Source organism: Caenorhabditis briggsae (assembly GCF_000004555.2).
Source record: "Caenorhabditis briggsae complete genome, chrIII, whole genome shotgun sequence".
Classification (NCBI taxonomy): domain Eukaryota; kingdom Metazoa; phylum Nematoda; class Chromadorea; order Rhabditida; family Rhabditidae; genus Caenorhabditis; species Caenorhabditis briggsae.
The window spans coordinates 7,843,608-7,857,660 of NC_013490.2; the positions used below are offsets into that span (position 1 = coordinate 7,843,608).

The 14,053-nt window shown below is 37.2% G+C and overlaps 4 protein-coding genes and 1 non-coding gene across 5 annotated transcripts; 4 read left to right on the forward strand and 1 right to left on the reverse strand.

Annotated features, from left to right (window-relative positions):
• Positions 1–4: 4 nt before the first annotated feature.
• CBG16587 lies at positions 5–1,064 on the reverse strand (the record flags this gene model as incomplete). Its single annotated transcript, XM_002641847.2, has 3 exons — positions 5–249; positions 299–962; positions 1,011–1,064. 3 exons carry the CDS (start codon positions 1,062–1,064, stop codon positions 5–7), a joined length of 963 nt encoding a protein of 320 aa, XP_002641893.2.
• A 3,096-nt stretch (positions 1,065–4,160) lies between these two features.
• Positions 4,161–5,243, forward strand: Cbr-nhr-9 (the record flags this gene model as incomplete). The annotated part of the gene is made up of 3 exons (XM_002641848.2): positions 4,161–4,226; positions 4,278–4,944; positions 4,993–5,243. 3 exons carry the CDS (start codon positions 4,161–4,163, stop codon positions 5,241–5,243), a joined length of 984 nt encoding a protein of 327 aa, XP_002641894.2.
• Positions 5,244–7,176: 1,933 nt separating this feature from the next.
• On the forward strand, positions 7,177–8,555 carry CBG16589 (the record flags this gene model as incomplete). Its single annotated transcript, XM_002641849.1, has 3 exons — positions 7,177–7,251; positions 7,606–8,263; positions 8,311–8,555. 3 exons carry the CDS (start codon positions 7,177–7,179, stop codon positions 8,553–8,555), a joined length of 978 nt encoding a protein of 325 aa, XP_002641895.1.
• Positions 8,556–8,830: 275 nt separating this feature from the next.
• On the forward strand, positions 8,831–8,914 carry CBG28430. Its single transcript has one exon. It is a non-coding gene (tRNA).
• A 4,247-nt stretch (positions 8,915–13,161) lies between these two features.
• Cbr-odd-1 lies at positions 13,162–13,952 on the forward strand (the record flags this gene model as incomplete). Its single annotated transcript, XM_002641850.1, has 2 exons — positions 13,162–13,475; positions 13,553–13,952. The coding sequence occupies 2 exons, from the start codon at positions 13,162–13,164 to the stop codon at positions 13,950–13,952; spliced, it is 714 nt and encodes a 237-aa protein (XP_002641896.1).
• Between the last annotated feature and the right edge of the window lie 101 nt (positions 13,953–14,053).

Genomic DNA, 14,053 nt, shown 5'->3' on the forward strand with positions numbered 1-14,053 from the left:
ATAATCATTCAAATTTGATAAGTTCTCTAGATTGTATAACAGGAACAGCCATTCGGAACAGCTGGGCAAAACTCTCGATATGTTGATAGGTTGTCTCGACGACTTGACAGACTGATAATAATTCGACAAATCTTACAGGTCCGTTTTTCGGATCATTTCGCATGCAAAGTTGAGATAATGCTGCACCGTAAGAGTTCATTTGACTCCTCATGAATTCCTTTCCATTGTCCGATAGATCAATATGTTGCTCTAAAATTTCTTATAAAGTTTTTTGAAATTAAAAAGACCCAATACTTACCAGATGCACAAATAAGAATCATGGATAGGATCAGAAATTCGTTGAGAGTTACTTTGAGCTCAGAAAGTTTTGTCACCAACAAGCACCTGATCTTATCAAGAAATTTGGGATCAAAAACTCCATCCGGGATTTTCGTGAGATCGGGGAATATGTCGATTCCATTAGCAATAGCCAGATAGCCTTTTTTCGTCTCGTATGATCGGAAGGCAGTTGCAAGGATAGCATATCGGAAGCGGACTCCTCGGACAAATTTTGTGGAATCCCTTTGCTCGTCTCCTAATCTTTGAACCATATCCAGATTCTTCAAAAAGCCGATAACTGTGATTTGATTCATTGTGGATCTTTCGTCAAAAGTTAACTTATAATCTTGATTTGATTTTGCGAAGCATTTGGTTTGAACACCTCTTAATGCTTCTTCAATAGAGACAAGTCTATCAATATGATATTTGTGGAAGACTGCTTCTCTGTGTTTGTGACGAGCTGATAAATCATCCAACATTACTATAACAGGGTCGATCGGATCATTGATTCTCGCGATTTCTAGATTTCTCTTGAAACGACAGTATCGACAGTTTGGTTCTTGGTTATAAATACGATCGATTATCATAATGCTACTGCCGCAATGATAACGATGAGTCAATTGGCAAGCATTACAACAAAGTATCTGAATTTAAGATGAAGCTTATAGGTTTATATAATTATTGGACAATACCCCATATCGTGACAAAATATTAGATCCTTTTTGGCAAATTTGACAAATAGCCATTGAAATATAGTTCAGCTGAAAAAATGAGAAAAATGAAAAGAATTGAAAAAGAGTTCGGGATATTCTAAACGATCAAAGGGAATAATATTCCAGTAAGCTTAAAAATATCACGTAATCCAAAAAATGCTTCGAGAAGAGGTACTGATCTATATCATGTAGTTGGTGGAGATCTATAATACCCTTTTGATAAAAGTTGTGTTTAGACACAAAAATGCAAAGGGCGGAGACGTGATTATAATTAGAGATTGACTGATGTGAGTTATGAAAATGGCATGTGCGGTGAAGGTTCAAAGAACGAATTTCTGGACTTTGGCTTCCAAAAGTTCGAAGAGACAAAATTTAATAATTCAGGTGCAATTGGAAAAAAGGTCTGAGAAGGGAGATGAAAAATTAAAACATTATAACCATCTGGGGTAGTCGACAACGGCTTCGAACCGTACAAGTTGGTGGCAAAGAAAACCCAACTTACTAAAGTTCGGCCACAATGTTGAAATGACATAGAAACCCCCCTAGGTAAATTTCAGGTCATTTCTGGGCCATAAAAGTTGCTGGCTTCGAGAACATCAAATTGCGAAAGTTAGGCCAATGCATGGAAAACACACCAGGTGCGAGACAGAATAATCGTTGAAAAGTTTCACTTAAAAACAAAGGATATAAGAATATGTGATAGACCGATTTTACAATTAGTTTGAGCTGAATCAGTCGACAACTAAAGAGCTAGAACGTGTTTGGTAAAGGTGTAAAAATCTGCTTTGAGATCGGAATTCATGAAAAATCTTGAAAAGTGACAGGTGAAAATCTACTAATAGGTGTGACTCGTTTTATTGAACGAAGTAAAAGCCCCAAATAATTTTCCAGACAGACCCGGAAATGTGGTCATCCCATCCTGAATATTCAAAAACTTGATGAGCTTTTTCAACTTTGGCCAACACAAATACAAACCAAATGAATCAAACATCACACGACTGAACTAATTTTGCGGGCAAATCAAGTTCTTCAAGGGAGCTCAAAAAAAACAAAGGGATCGAATTATAAAGTTTTTAATCAGACAAGCAAAGTACGATTGAAGGAAACGCCGACCAAAAATTTTTATCGTTTCAAAAGTTGTGTGTTTTCCTTGAAAAAATTGCAAAAAAAATTCAAAAAAAAATCCGTATTTTTTGGTGGGAGTCCCCTTTTGAACGAACTTTGAGAGAAAAAAACCAAATTAGAATTTTTTAATCTGACAAGCGCAATAAGATTAAAATTAAATAATTCAGCTCATGTTCGAAAAAATCACGTACTCAGAATGAGCTCAATGATCCATAAATAAATATCACTAGGCCCAAAATTTGTGTCTTGAAGGAAAGGTAAAATGAGAATTTCTCAGAATCGCTAAATGTTTTCTCAGAATTGCAAAATCTCACACTTCATAGACACAGAAAGTTTAATCTAGTTTGGAGCGAGGTAGCAGAAAAATGTCTCTAACTACGCTTTATGGAAAAAGTGTCGATCCAACTTCAAAAAAACTTTTTAGTTTAGAAAAGAGCTACTGATACATTTTGATATAGATTGATCCAGTTCGTTTAAACAAACAATTTGATCTGGAGGATAAGGATTCCAAAAAAGACCGCAGACGGATAATACGAATTTCGTAGATTTATTTTTATTATTCAACGGGTTAGAATCATGTGAGCAAAAAGTGGAAAACAGAAAAAATCTGACTACGAAGAAACTCTGCTTCTGTCCGTATCTTTTTTCAGACGGCTTGGAAAAATAGAAGGCCCCCTTGAAATGAGTTGTTTGAAATTAACAATTTCCGTACGTTTTCAGTGAAATATATTCAGGAAATTTCATAATTTGGCAGAAGCTGAAACCGTCTTTTTTGCTCAAGAACCAGCTTAATTTTAGTGACATTGACAGATTTGAACGAATTTTGAACGAGAATTAACCTATTGTTTTGATGGAAATTTTCGGAAAAATCGTCGTAAAAATAAAAGGGCCCCTGTAATAGAAAGGATCTCCGGCAGAGGCTCAGAAAAGTAGAAGGGCTGGCCATTCTAAAAAAGGTTTTACGGTATGTCTAACATTTCCCATTTTTCCAACTTTCCTTCATAATGAATCTGTACTTGTCGTAGTAACATGAAGTTTCACATACTAAAACCATATCCAGCTTCTTGAAGATATATGCTTCCTATTCCCTAGAAAATGAGCTTTAAGACATGAGAGATTTCCTTGTCTGGTGTAATGCATGCTAGCCCTTTATTTGGTTGAAATGACATCAAAGTCTGCAAAATCAAGCCGTAATCAAAAAAGAGTCTAGTTGAGTCAGCATCTCGGAGAAGCCCGATATTTTCTTTCTAGAAAGATCAATCACGGAAAAATTGAGTGACGAGAGAATTTAGAATCGAATTTCAAATCGGAATGTAAATGGGATCATCTTGTGATTCTAGGAATTGGATTATAGATATTACTTTTTCTAGGCCTTCTTCTCAACGAATCCTAAACCAAATGTTTTTGGAATCACTCAGAATGGGGGAACGTAGAACAATTTATATTGAATTCGGTACAAAAAATAATATTGGATATCTAGAAAAGTATTTGATTGTTTTTGTCACTATTCCTTCGATAAAACACAATTGTCTAGAATTATCGAATATTTGGCTTCATTTTTGGTTTCGTTCCAATACCGTCATTATATGATATCTCTTCAATCATGCCAATAGGATCATGTCAATCTACTTGAGACAATCTTGTTAAGAGCACAAAAACTACGAAATACCTAATCAAAATCCCCACGCCTAATCAGTGTTTATCGAGTGCACAATCAGTTTTCTGGAAAGCTTTTCTCAGAAGGCTTCCCCCATAAATGATCAAACACGAAACACCTGGGATTCCTTTTCAATGATGTTATCAGTCAGAGAGTCTAGTCTTCTCACTCTTATTTTTCTTCTTCTGCCCACATCGTCACCACACCTTCGACTCCTAATCCACTCTCCTCTTTTTGCTTCGTTAAGATTTCAGGGCACTATATAACGAGGTCGTGTCTCTCGATATTCTGACTTGTAGCTTGCCTGAAAACAGAATCCTCCTGTCAGTCTTGTCTTTTTTGACATAATGAGCACGCCGGTTGAATCAGCTTGTGCTATATGTTCGAGACCTAGCAATGCTTTCAACTATGGAGTAAGTGTTTTTCTATACAGACTCTCTTGATATATGTAGTTTCATTTTTAGGTCTCATCTTGTAATGCTTGCAAGATGTTCTTCCGTAGAGCAATCCTTGGAAAATCTGAAAAATTCTGTGCAAATAATGGAAACTGCGACCAAAACGAAATGATCCTCGCCTGTAAACTATGCCGATTCCAGAAATGTTTGAACCTCGGAATGAAACTGAACACCAATCAATATGTCAATCTATCAGACTTGATTGAAAGTTTGTCGAGAAGAAATTCGGATAGGTCAAATAAACTGATGGGATTCCAGTGCCTGGACGATCCGAATCTTGCTCAAGTGATCGAAAAGTTTCCAGCTTTAACCAAAAAGTCTACAGATGAGAAACTCACAAAATCCGAATGGGGATTTATGGAACAACTGACAACTCTTGAATTCATCAGCAAGTTCGAGTTTGCCCAACTGTTGGAAACAAACGATTTGCATGTTATCTTCAAAGCCACGTGTTTCAAGACTGCGACCCTTATTAAAGCAATTAGATCGTATTCTATCAAATCTGCATTTATACAGTATCCTGATGGAGAAAGTATAGTTCCACATCAATTGGTTCCATTCTGTACTGATGATTTTCTCGCGAGAGTTCAGAGTAGATTGATTGGGAAATTAGTTGAGCTGAATATCAAAGAAGAAGAGTTTCTGCTTCTCACTTCTGTTCTTGTGTGCAACCCAGGTAGCATCTTAATTTCCACACCAGTTACTAAATGTTTTTAAATTTCAGCTGTCGATAATTTATCCGACGAAGGAAGATCCATTCTAACTATCCAGCAAAAGATTTACACTTCTGCACTTTTTCAATATTGCCTTATAACTTATCAACAGAAGGGACCATCCAGATTCACAGAGTTACTATCCGTTTGCCACGTCATCAACAAGCATATCGAGGACATTGGACAACTATGCTTCATGTTCACTTTTCGTCCTCCAACTGAAAAATACAAAAGACTCTGTGCGGAACTTTTGAGCTCTTGAACTATTTCTACCTCAATAACTTCATTTTTAATTCATTCATTTCTTATTTTTGCAAAAATAAAATAAAGTACAAATCATATTTTTCTGATATTTTGCTCTCGGATTTCTATAAAGAGATTAGACTCGGCTCCTTTTCTATCATGTGTGGAGTCTAGTCTTTGCTCGATTACGGGAAAGAAGTTCCTAGCGGAAATCTTATGATAGGAAAACAAAAATAAACAGGAAAAAAAGTGAAGAGATAAGAAAAATAAGCATATCTATTATGTTGGTATGCAAATGGAAGAGAGCATATGTTAGCCGCGGCCACGGCCAAACTACTGTAGTTGGCAAACAGTTTTTAATCTACAAAAATTGTCGAAAAGCACAAGTGATTGAGAAAAATGACCGAAAAAAATGGTTGAGAAAAAATGACCGAAACTTCAGGTTGCGGTGGTTTTCGCTATGACCACGCCCACAAGCGTTTTCCACAGCTCCATACTTGTAAAATTCCGGGCCTGAGGAAATTTTCAAGGCCCGGCAAGGGCCGGTGTCAAAAAAAAGTCGGAAGGGCCGGTGTCAAAAATTCTGTATTTTTGAGCCAAATTTTGAGCTCTCAATATAATTGTTTCCATTTTTTTTCGTATTTCGGATTGTTTGTCTGTCTGATCAAAAAAGATCGAAAAAACTCGAAAAAAATTTTTTTGGTCGAAAAAAATCACATAAGGGTCCCCCTTATGTGTTTTTTGAAAATTTCGAAACTAGTGAAATGACGGGCCCGGGCCGGGCCGGGCCTCCGAAATTCCGGAAAAAGCCCGGCCCGGTCCGTTTTCAGATAAATTTCTGTAATGGTTGCAAAATGGTATACCGTCGTCATACGCTAATAAAGACAGAACGACAATCGCCAATCATATGTAATCATTCCAATTATAGATGCCCAAAATGTACGGTGATTAAATGCTTCCAATTAAGACTCAGCATGTTCAGAGAGTCCAAAGATGTCAAACTTTTGAAAGCTCTGAATGCGAGAAACGCTGTTAGATCATCAAATTTCATAAATTCGCAGCCAAGAGAAGATCCTAGTTTGGAAGAGATAATGAGAAGAGGACCAATCAAATTCGAAACGAAAACTGTGAATATTCAAGATTTGGACTCGCATCAATGGGCCAATCTTCAAATGGTAACTACCATCGAATTCATGAAAACTTTCGATGTGATGAAGCATTTAACGGAAACAGAAGTCACCGGATTCATCAAGAAAACTTATTTCAACACTGCGATTTTCTTTATGGCAATGAATTCGTACTGGCCATTTGATTTTCTCTTCCACAGCTCCAATTATTGCATGCCGATAAAATATTCTTATATTCGAAATTCTTAAATGTACTTCTCACGACGATGATGTCGAGGCTTTCTGTGTTCTAAAAGTCTAAATTTGTGATTTGAGTCATCTTTGTCCTTTTCACCACCTGAGTCACTATGATTGAATTTTCTGTACTCAAGTCAGCTGTCATTAGACATCTCTTGAATCATAATCTCATTGTGCTCAAATCTCAGATGATCTTTCAAGAATCAAAGTGTGAGCCCAAACCAGAAACCACGTCTTCTGATCCGACTGAATCCTTTCTGACGGAAAGTCTTGTCTCGTGATTCCCATTTTGATATTTTCTCCCCTACTCGAGCACAATAAAACAACCAAATTCCAAAGAGATCGAAAAACAACATTTTGTAAGATTAGAAGAATTCTCAATATCGCCATCGAAGCATGTATTTATGTCTTCCCTGAGTTCACACGAAGTGTGCTTGCTGTAGTCTCCTGTAAAACATTTTTGCTCCCTTTCAACTAACTTTTCGGTTCAATTCTGATTTTAACAAACCCTCAGTCGCATGAAATGTCTACCTCATTTTTTGTTTTCTCAACTCATATCAGCTTTCATCTTTCTTTTTTATTTTAGACATGTCACCTCGCGTCTCATTGGTTTCCAGACCCTGTTCGATTTGTAACAACTTGACCGACGAATTTAATTATGGAGTAAGTCCTTGTTCTGCGATAAAATTTCTGTTTCTTACAACTGAAAATATAATTCTGGTAAAAAAGCCGGAGCTGTGGAAGAGAGATTTCGGTGGCCGTGGCGGAAGGTCCCACAACGATAACTACCGTAACCTGAAAATATTTTTATTATCTCTATTTTTGTAATCTGAATTCTATTATCTACGGTCAATAAAAATATTCAAAATTACGGTAGTTGTCTATGTGAGAGCTTCGGCCACGGCCACCTACGTTTCTCTTCCACAGCTCTGATTTCTTGTACCAAAATAATACCCCAGAAATGGTATACTCTCGGATTGATCCATTGCCCATCTGAAATAATAACAATGATTCCAGGTTATCAGCTGCAATCCGTGCAAAATGGTATTTCGTAGAGTAATGAAGTTTGAAACTAAGTTCGATCATTGTCTCTGTGGAAACAAAAAATCCACAAGCTGTCGTTGCTGCAGATTCAGTGCTTGCATTGCTGGTGGAATGAAAATCAGCTGCATCCAAAAATACAAACATGCGACTCTTATACAAAACCTAATCAAAATGGACCACAAACGAAACAATACGTTCTTCAATTATCAGATGTGTGAAGATCTGAGCCTGGATCAACTGATGATCTCTGGAGTTCCCAAAATCAAGGATCAAGGTGTCCGATTCACTTCCCATGATTGGGTTTCGATGGAGATTTATTCTACTATTGAATTCATGAAAAACCTTGACCTGGTTCATATTCTAACCTCCAATGATTTGATGATCTTTGTGAAGAATGCCCATTTCAAGTGTGCCATCTTCTTCATTGCTGTTCGATCCTATATGGCGAAAATGGAATTTATGACATTCCCAGATAATGTCGATGTTTTTCCAGAGGAAATATCAAATGTTCCTGATTACTCTCCAAAACTTCTCAATAGAATTCGTACTCTTCTCATCTCGAAATTTCGTGAATTCGATGTCTCAATAGAGGAACTTCTTTTGGTTGTTACAATAATCATCTGTGATCCAAGTGAGTCATGTTAAGATCTCCTGATTTTATAAATTTACAATTTTTAGGTGTTGCTGGTCTTTCGGAATTCTCGATGAATGTAATAAGTCAGTACCAAAGAATCTACAGTTCTGCTCTTCAAGCCATCTGTCAAAATAAGTGTAAAGCATCATGGCCAACCAGATTCACAAATCTTCTATTCTTGTCGAATATTCTCACAAAAACCATCAAGGATCTTGATGATGTCGTTGTTCTGTTCAAATATCATCAACCAGCCCTCCCATTGAGAAAACTTGTCAAAGATTCATTTTAATAATTTGTTCATTCTGCTATCCCAATGACGTTCTTAATGTTTACACTACCCCTCAATTTTATTTTTTCGAAGAACTACCAATTAGTTAGAAAAGTCTATTTTGCGCAGTTACTAAACCAATTAATTCCAAAAAAACCGTTTATTTGTGTTACGGAAACTTTCATCTGTGAATAAATTCGTTCAACAACAATAAAAACTTTCAAAAAACAACTACAGTAATCCTTGCTCACTCTAAAATTAATATAAATCTTTGTTGTGTTTCTATTGCTTTTGTAGCCGGGGTAGCCAAGTGGCAAAGGCGCGGGCCTCGCGAGCCTGTGGATATATATCCTTTAGGGGTTCGATTCCCCTCCCCGGCATATGCTTTTTTCATAATGTGTTTTGTGGTAGTTAAATTCTAAAAACATCGGAATCTTCTAGAATGGGTTGAAGCGAAATCAGAGAGAGCTTGTTGGTACTATTGTTTAATTGAACTGACACCTAATGAATATTTTGCAAGCAGCGCTCTTTTTACGAGAGTCGATTTACGAGACTAAAAAAATGTACCGAGCAAAAGGAAATTAATTTTTTTCAAATTTCATGGATATTCTGAACCAATTTTAGAGTTTTTGGTAAAAATAAGCACCTCGAGAATATGTGATTGCCAAAATTTCAAACATTTCAAACTTTAATCGCATACACGATGCAAAAATCTGGAAAACTCCTTTTTCGCTTCTTGCTCGGGAAACACTTCCCAGGATGGAAAAGAAAATCGGAAGACTTCTCGTCGGTAATTTTTTTGCAAAAAAAGGTGTGCTTTCCAATTTTCGAACGTCATGAAACCTTGGGGGAATTAGTGAAAACCAAATAACCCACCTACAGAATAGGAATTGGAAAGGAAAATTGCCTTCGCTGTATAAAAGTGTTATCTGCTTTTCCGATTTCGTAAAATTAATGAACCCCTCCTACAGAAGTTGCACATTCGCGATATCACTATAGTAGTCCTCAAAAAACGAAAAGATCCAAATTACAATCCGAAACCTAGAAAGTGTACTCTTTGAGTATTTCACTCACTTTCTCCAGAAAAACTCTTTTGTACTTTTGTCTTGCCCAGATGGGGACTTTTTCCTCCAGCTGTCAGATGGTTCACTTTCGTTTGAGGCACTGAAAGATGCGCATAAGAACACATTTTTAAAAATCTGAGTTCGTTTCCAGACTGCTTCATACTTTTACTGACACTTTCAGTAAAAAATTAAGGAGCATCACAGACTTTGCCCTCTATTTAACGCTTATCAGCTGTTTACCTTTTTTGATTTCTTTGATTTTTTTTAAACCATTCTTCATGTAGTTTCTTGTTTTAACACAGGTTGGCTACGTATGAGAGGAGAAAAAAGTTTATTAGCACTAATAAAAAAATAGTTTTTTGTTTGGTGGAAGTGAAATTGGAAAAACATATTAAAAGGTATTGAAGAGAATATGGCCAGCACAAATTGAGCAAAAAAAACGAATCTGATTGGAACAAGTAGGCGGTTTCTGAGAAAAAGAAAAGCCAGGCATTTGTTTTAGTGTAAATGCTACTAGTAGCTCAGAAATTTCTGTATACAGAAATCTGTTTAAATTTCTGAGATTCCTTTGTTTTTTAACCATTCGATGGCTCCGAGAGCCAGGCTGATCCAGCTCGTCCCCGTCTGATGAAGTGAAATGAACAGTTTTTATGAAACTTATCGAAACTCCTATTTTCAAAGTAGAATTTATGCAAACTGTTTCTTTTCAACATTTTCTCAATTTCGAAAAAAACAATTTCTCAATTTCGGAAAAGTTTTCGGTCCCGATATAAATGCCTCATTGCAATAGTTTCGCCAATCAAGTTAGAAACCTACAATCCTATTTTTTCTGACTAACCCTTCTCCAGTTACCAGTGCTATGAATTTCCCTATTCTTTTCATATTTCCTTCTTTGAGGAATTTTCATTGCTCAGTTTCGCAATTTACTACCACACTCCAATTACCAAAAAAATGGGGGTTATAAAATTTGAAATCGGCCATTTAGAAATATAATGCACAAATGGAGAGAGCCGCGGAACCCTCCAGGTGCGTCCTTTCGGTTTTTTCATGAGTTTGGGAACGGACTGCCTCCTCTCGTCTATTTGTTCTTTCCCTTTCATGTGCTTCTTTCTTCACCATCTGCCACCACGTTACCATATATTGGAGTTCGAGTTCTTTTCTGCTCTTTTCCTCTTTTCGAATCAATTTTTATCAGTTGATCAACCCATTGTTATCAGTCTCGAGTCGAGTGCTCCCGATTGGTAAAATTGGCTTCCATTTTCAGAATGAACAAAAGTCGTCTTGTTGTTAATCGGATTAAATCCGATCCACTATGTTCAGTTATCAGTAGTGATTGAGAAGAAATTGATCGGATTTTCAGTTGCTTAAACATTAAAAGGATTACTGTAGAAAGAAACAAAAATTGGAATTTCATCATTTTTTGATAGCGAGGGAGGAGTTGTTGATGATGCATTTGTGCTACTTCATTGCTACCAATAGTCGGACATTTCGATTGTTTGGTTTCTGAGTTTTAAATCATTCTAATTAAAGAAGTCAGTGTCATTGTCCAGATATACGACATTTTAATACAGCTATTACTCTGGTCTAATTTCAATGCGCGTCACGGCCGAAAGGGTGGTTAGGTCCAGTAGCTTAGGTCCAGTAGCGAAATTCTTAAAGGAGCATGTCTTTTTAAATTTTTTGGCCAATTTTTTTTGATTTTTCGATGAATTTCATCGGTTTTGAACTTTTTTCAAAAATCAGAAAAATCGTTTAAAAAAATGCAGGAAAACAACAACAATTATTGAAAAATCCATGAAATGTATCGAATAATCGAAGAAAGTAGGCCAGAAAAATAATTACAAAAATACATTATGCTTTAAATGCCCCCTTTAAGAATTTCGCTACCGTACCTAAGCTCCGCCCACACTCGAATTTTCAGCTGCAGCGCGCATTCCAATTATTCCGGAGTAATAACTAAAATTTCTAATGGGAACCCCGGAGGCCTGGGACGCTAGATAGTCTGGACTTCTTTAGAAAGCTTGAAAATTCAAACCACTAAAGTGAGTAATGTTTTGCACTGACCTATATGCGACATCACGAGTTTCCTCATAGTTCAATTTCTGACTCACATTCGTTTGAGATTTTCGAAATAGACCCGATGCCTCTTGGTGTTTTGACAAATGTTCTCTCTCCATTTGTCTAGTGTTCCCATTTCACAGATCTTTCAAACTAGATTCACTGTTCTTCTGGGTATACTGTAGCATTCTTTCACCACGTGTTCTTCTTCACTTCCGAAACGCACAGAATTCAAAAACAACTCTCTCTTGTCTAATCATGTCCTCCTTCCTTTTTTTTTTCTTTTACGACCTCCCCGCTCCTGTCGCTATCACCCTTCTTTTGTACATCATCACTCCACTAACCGACTTCCTTTTTGGGAGCCGCCGAGTTCCGATCATTAATGGGGAATCGAGTCACAATTTTATGACTGACGGAACAAAGAAAACAGTCGGTGCTCTTATTGGAATTTGAATGGAGAAAAAGGTGTGGGGGTGATAAAGAGAGGATGGATAATCTGGGCGGAGACAGAGAATTGTCATTTTCCGTTCCACTGGAATGCATTCAACGGTTTCTTCCTGTTAAGAAAGTATTTTGAATACCAAATAGATTCCCAAATTTATTTGTGATATAATAATAGGACCGTGGGAATGGTATATCAGAATATACAGTACCGGTCAATAAGATATAAAAAAACATTTTTTTCAGTTGATTTTCGGCCATTTTGATCTTTTTCAGGGGACTGGTGCTCGGCTGTCGAGTGTCCCATCACTTTGAGAATTTTGAAAGGTATAAACAGACATCGATGGAAAACTTTGCATTCACAAAGTTTTTTGAAAATTCCTAGTTTTTCAGATATTTACCGATTTCTATAAGATACCCTTTTCTTGCCCGTTTTAGTTCTAAAAAAATGAAAAGAAGTTTCTTTTAGAAATCGGTAAATAGCTGAAAAACTAGGAATTTTCAAAAATTGTGTGAATGCAAATTTTTCAAGCTAGGTCTGTTTTATAATCTCCAAAATTTTGAAAGTGATCGGAAACTTGACAGTCGAGCTCCAGACTCCGGAAAATGGTCAAAATGGCCGAAAATCAACTGAAAACTATTTTTTTTGTATATCCTATTGACCGGTACTGTAGTTTATAACTCCATCTTTCGAAATAGCTATTTTCTATATTTTCTGAGAAAACCCAAAAATAGTCTTCTTCCCTTCTCTCTTTCTCTCTCCTAACCTATTTTCTTCTTCCTTCCAGACCCATTGACTCTCCATAAATCGTCAACAGGTGGCACAGTGTCGCACCTACCAACTCTCTGCTTATCTTCTCATTACCCGCTATTTCTCTGATCAAGTTCCTTTCTTAGACTTATCAGCAATTCCTTATCATATTTTCTACTCTCCATGTTTCATCACACTCTCTATGACCTTCTGGGTCCCATCATTTGAATATACTCTGTTCTGTGTGCTCTCGGTTGACCGTTTTTTTTGCATACCGTTCACTTCTTTATTCTATTGATAACATCTTCCAGGTATGCCATTTCCTGGTAGCAACTCTCCGGGTGCTCCAGTTGTCCCATCAACAGAGGAAGTCTTTCGTATGTTGATGTTGGAGCAACAGAAAATGGTTTTCCAAAACTTCTTACGTCAACAGACCCCAGCACCGGAAGAGAACTATCAATCGGCTGACCTCGTAGCATGGCTGAACTCTTTGAATTTGAGTCCATCCTCAACTCCATCTCCAACACCAAGTGTCTCATCACCTTCTGTACCACTTCCACTTACTGTTGAGAACATGCTTCAATTCCAAATCCAAGCACAGCTCTTCAAGCAATTCGACACGCCGTGGTAAGTGATTTTTAAAAGGCTACGGTAGTTAAATGTTGAAAGTTTCTGGATACGTTATCTGAAGTTTTATTTTCCAGGTTTCTGAAACCACCCCATCGCCCAGACCATATTCCACGCACCCGTCCAAAGAAGGAGTTCATTTGCAAGTATTGCAACCGAAAGTTCACCAAATCCTACAATCTCCTCATTCACGAACGGACTCATACTGACGAGCGTCCCTATCCCTGTGACATCTGTCAGAAGGCGTTCCGTCGTCAGGATCATCTCCGTGATCACCGATACATCCATTTCAAAGTGAAGCCACACACATGTGAAATCTGCGGGAAAGGGTTCTGCCAACTCAGAACTCTGAATGTTCATCGGGATAGTAACCACAAGCCAACACAAGTTATGATCGCAGGAATCCCATTTGAAGCACTCCGCCCAATCAAAAAAGTAGAAGAAGAGGAACCGTTCATCGATGTCACTACTGTTTAGTTGTTTCTGTATTTTTCTTCTTAATCAAGTGCCAAATTGATACTCTTTCCCATCAGGGTTCTTCTTCCAGCAGAATTACTTGAGTACACCATTTTCAGAGT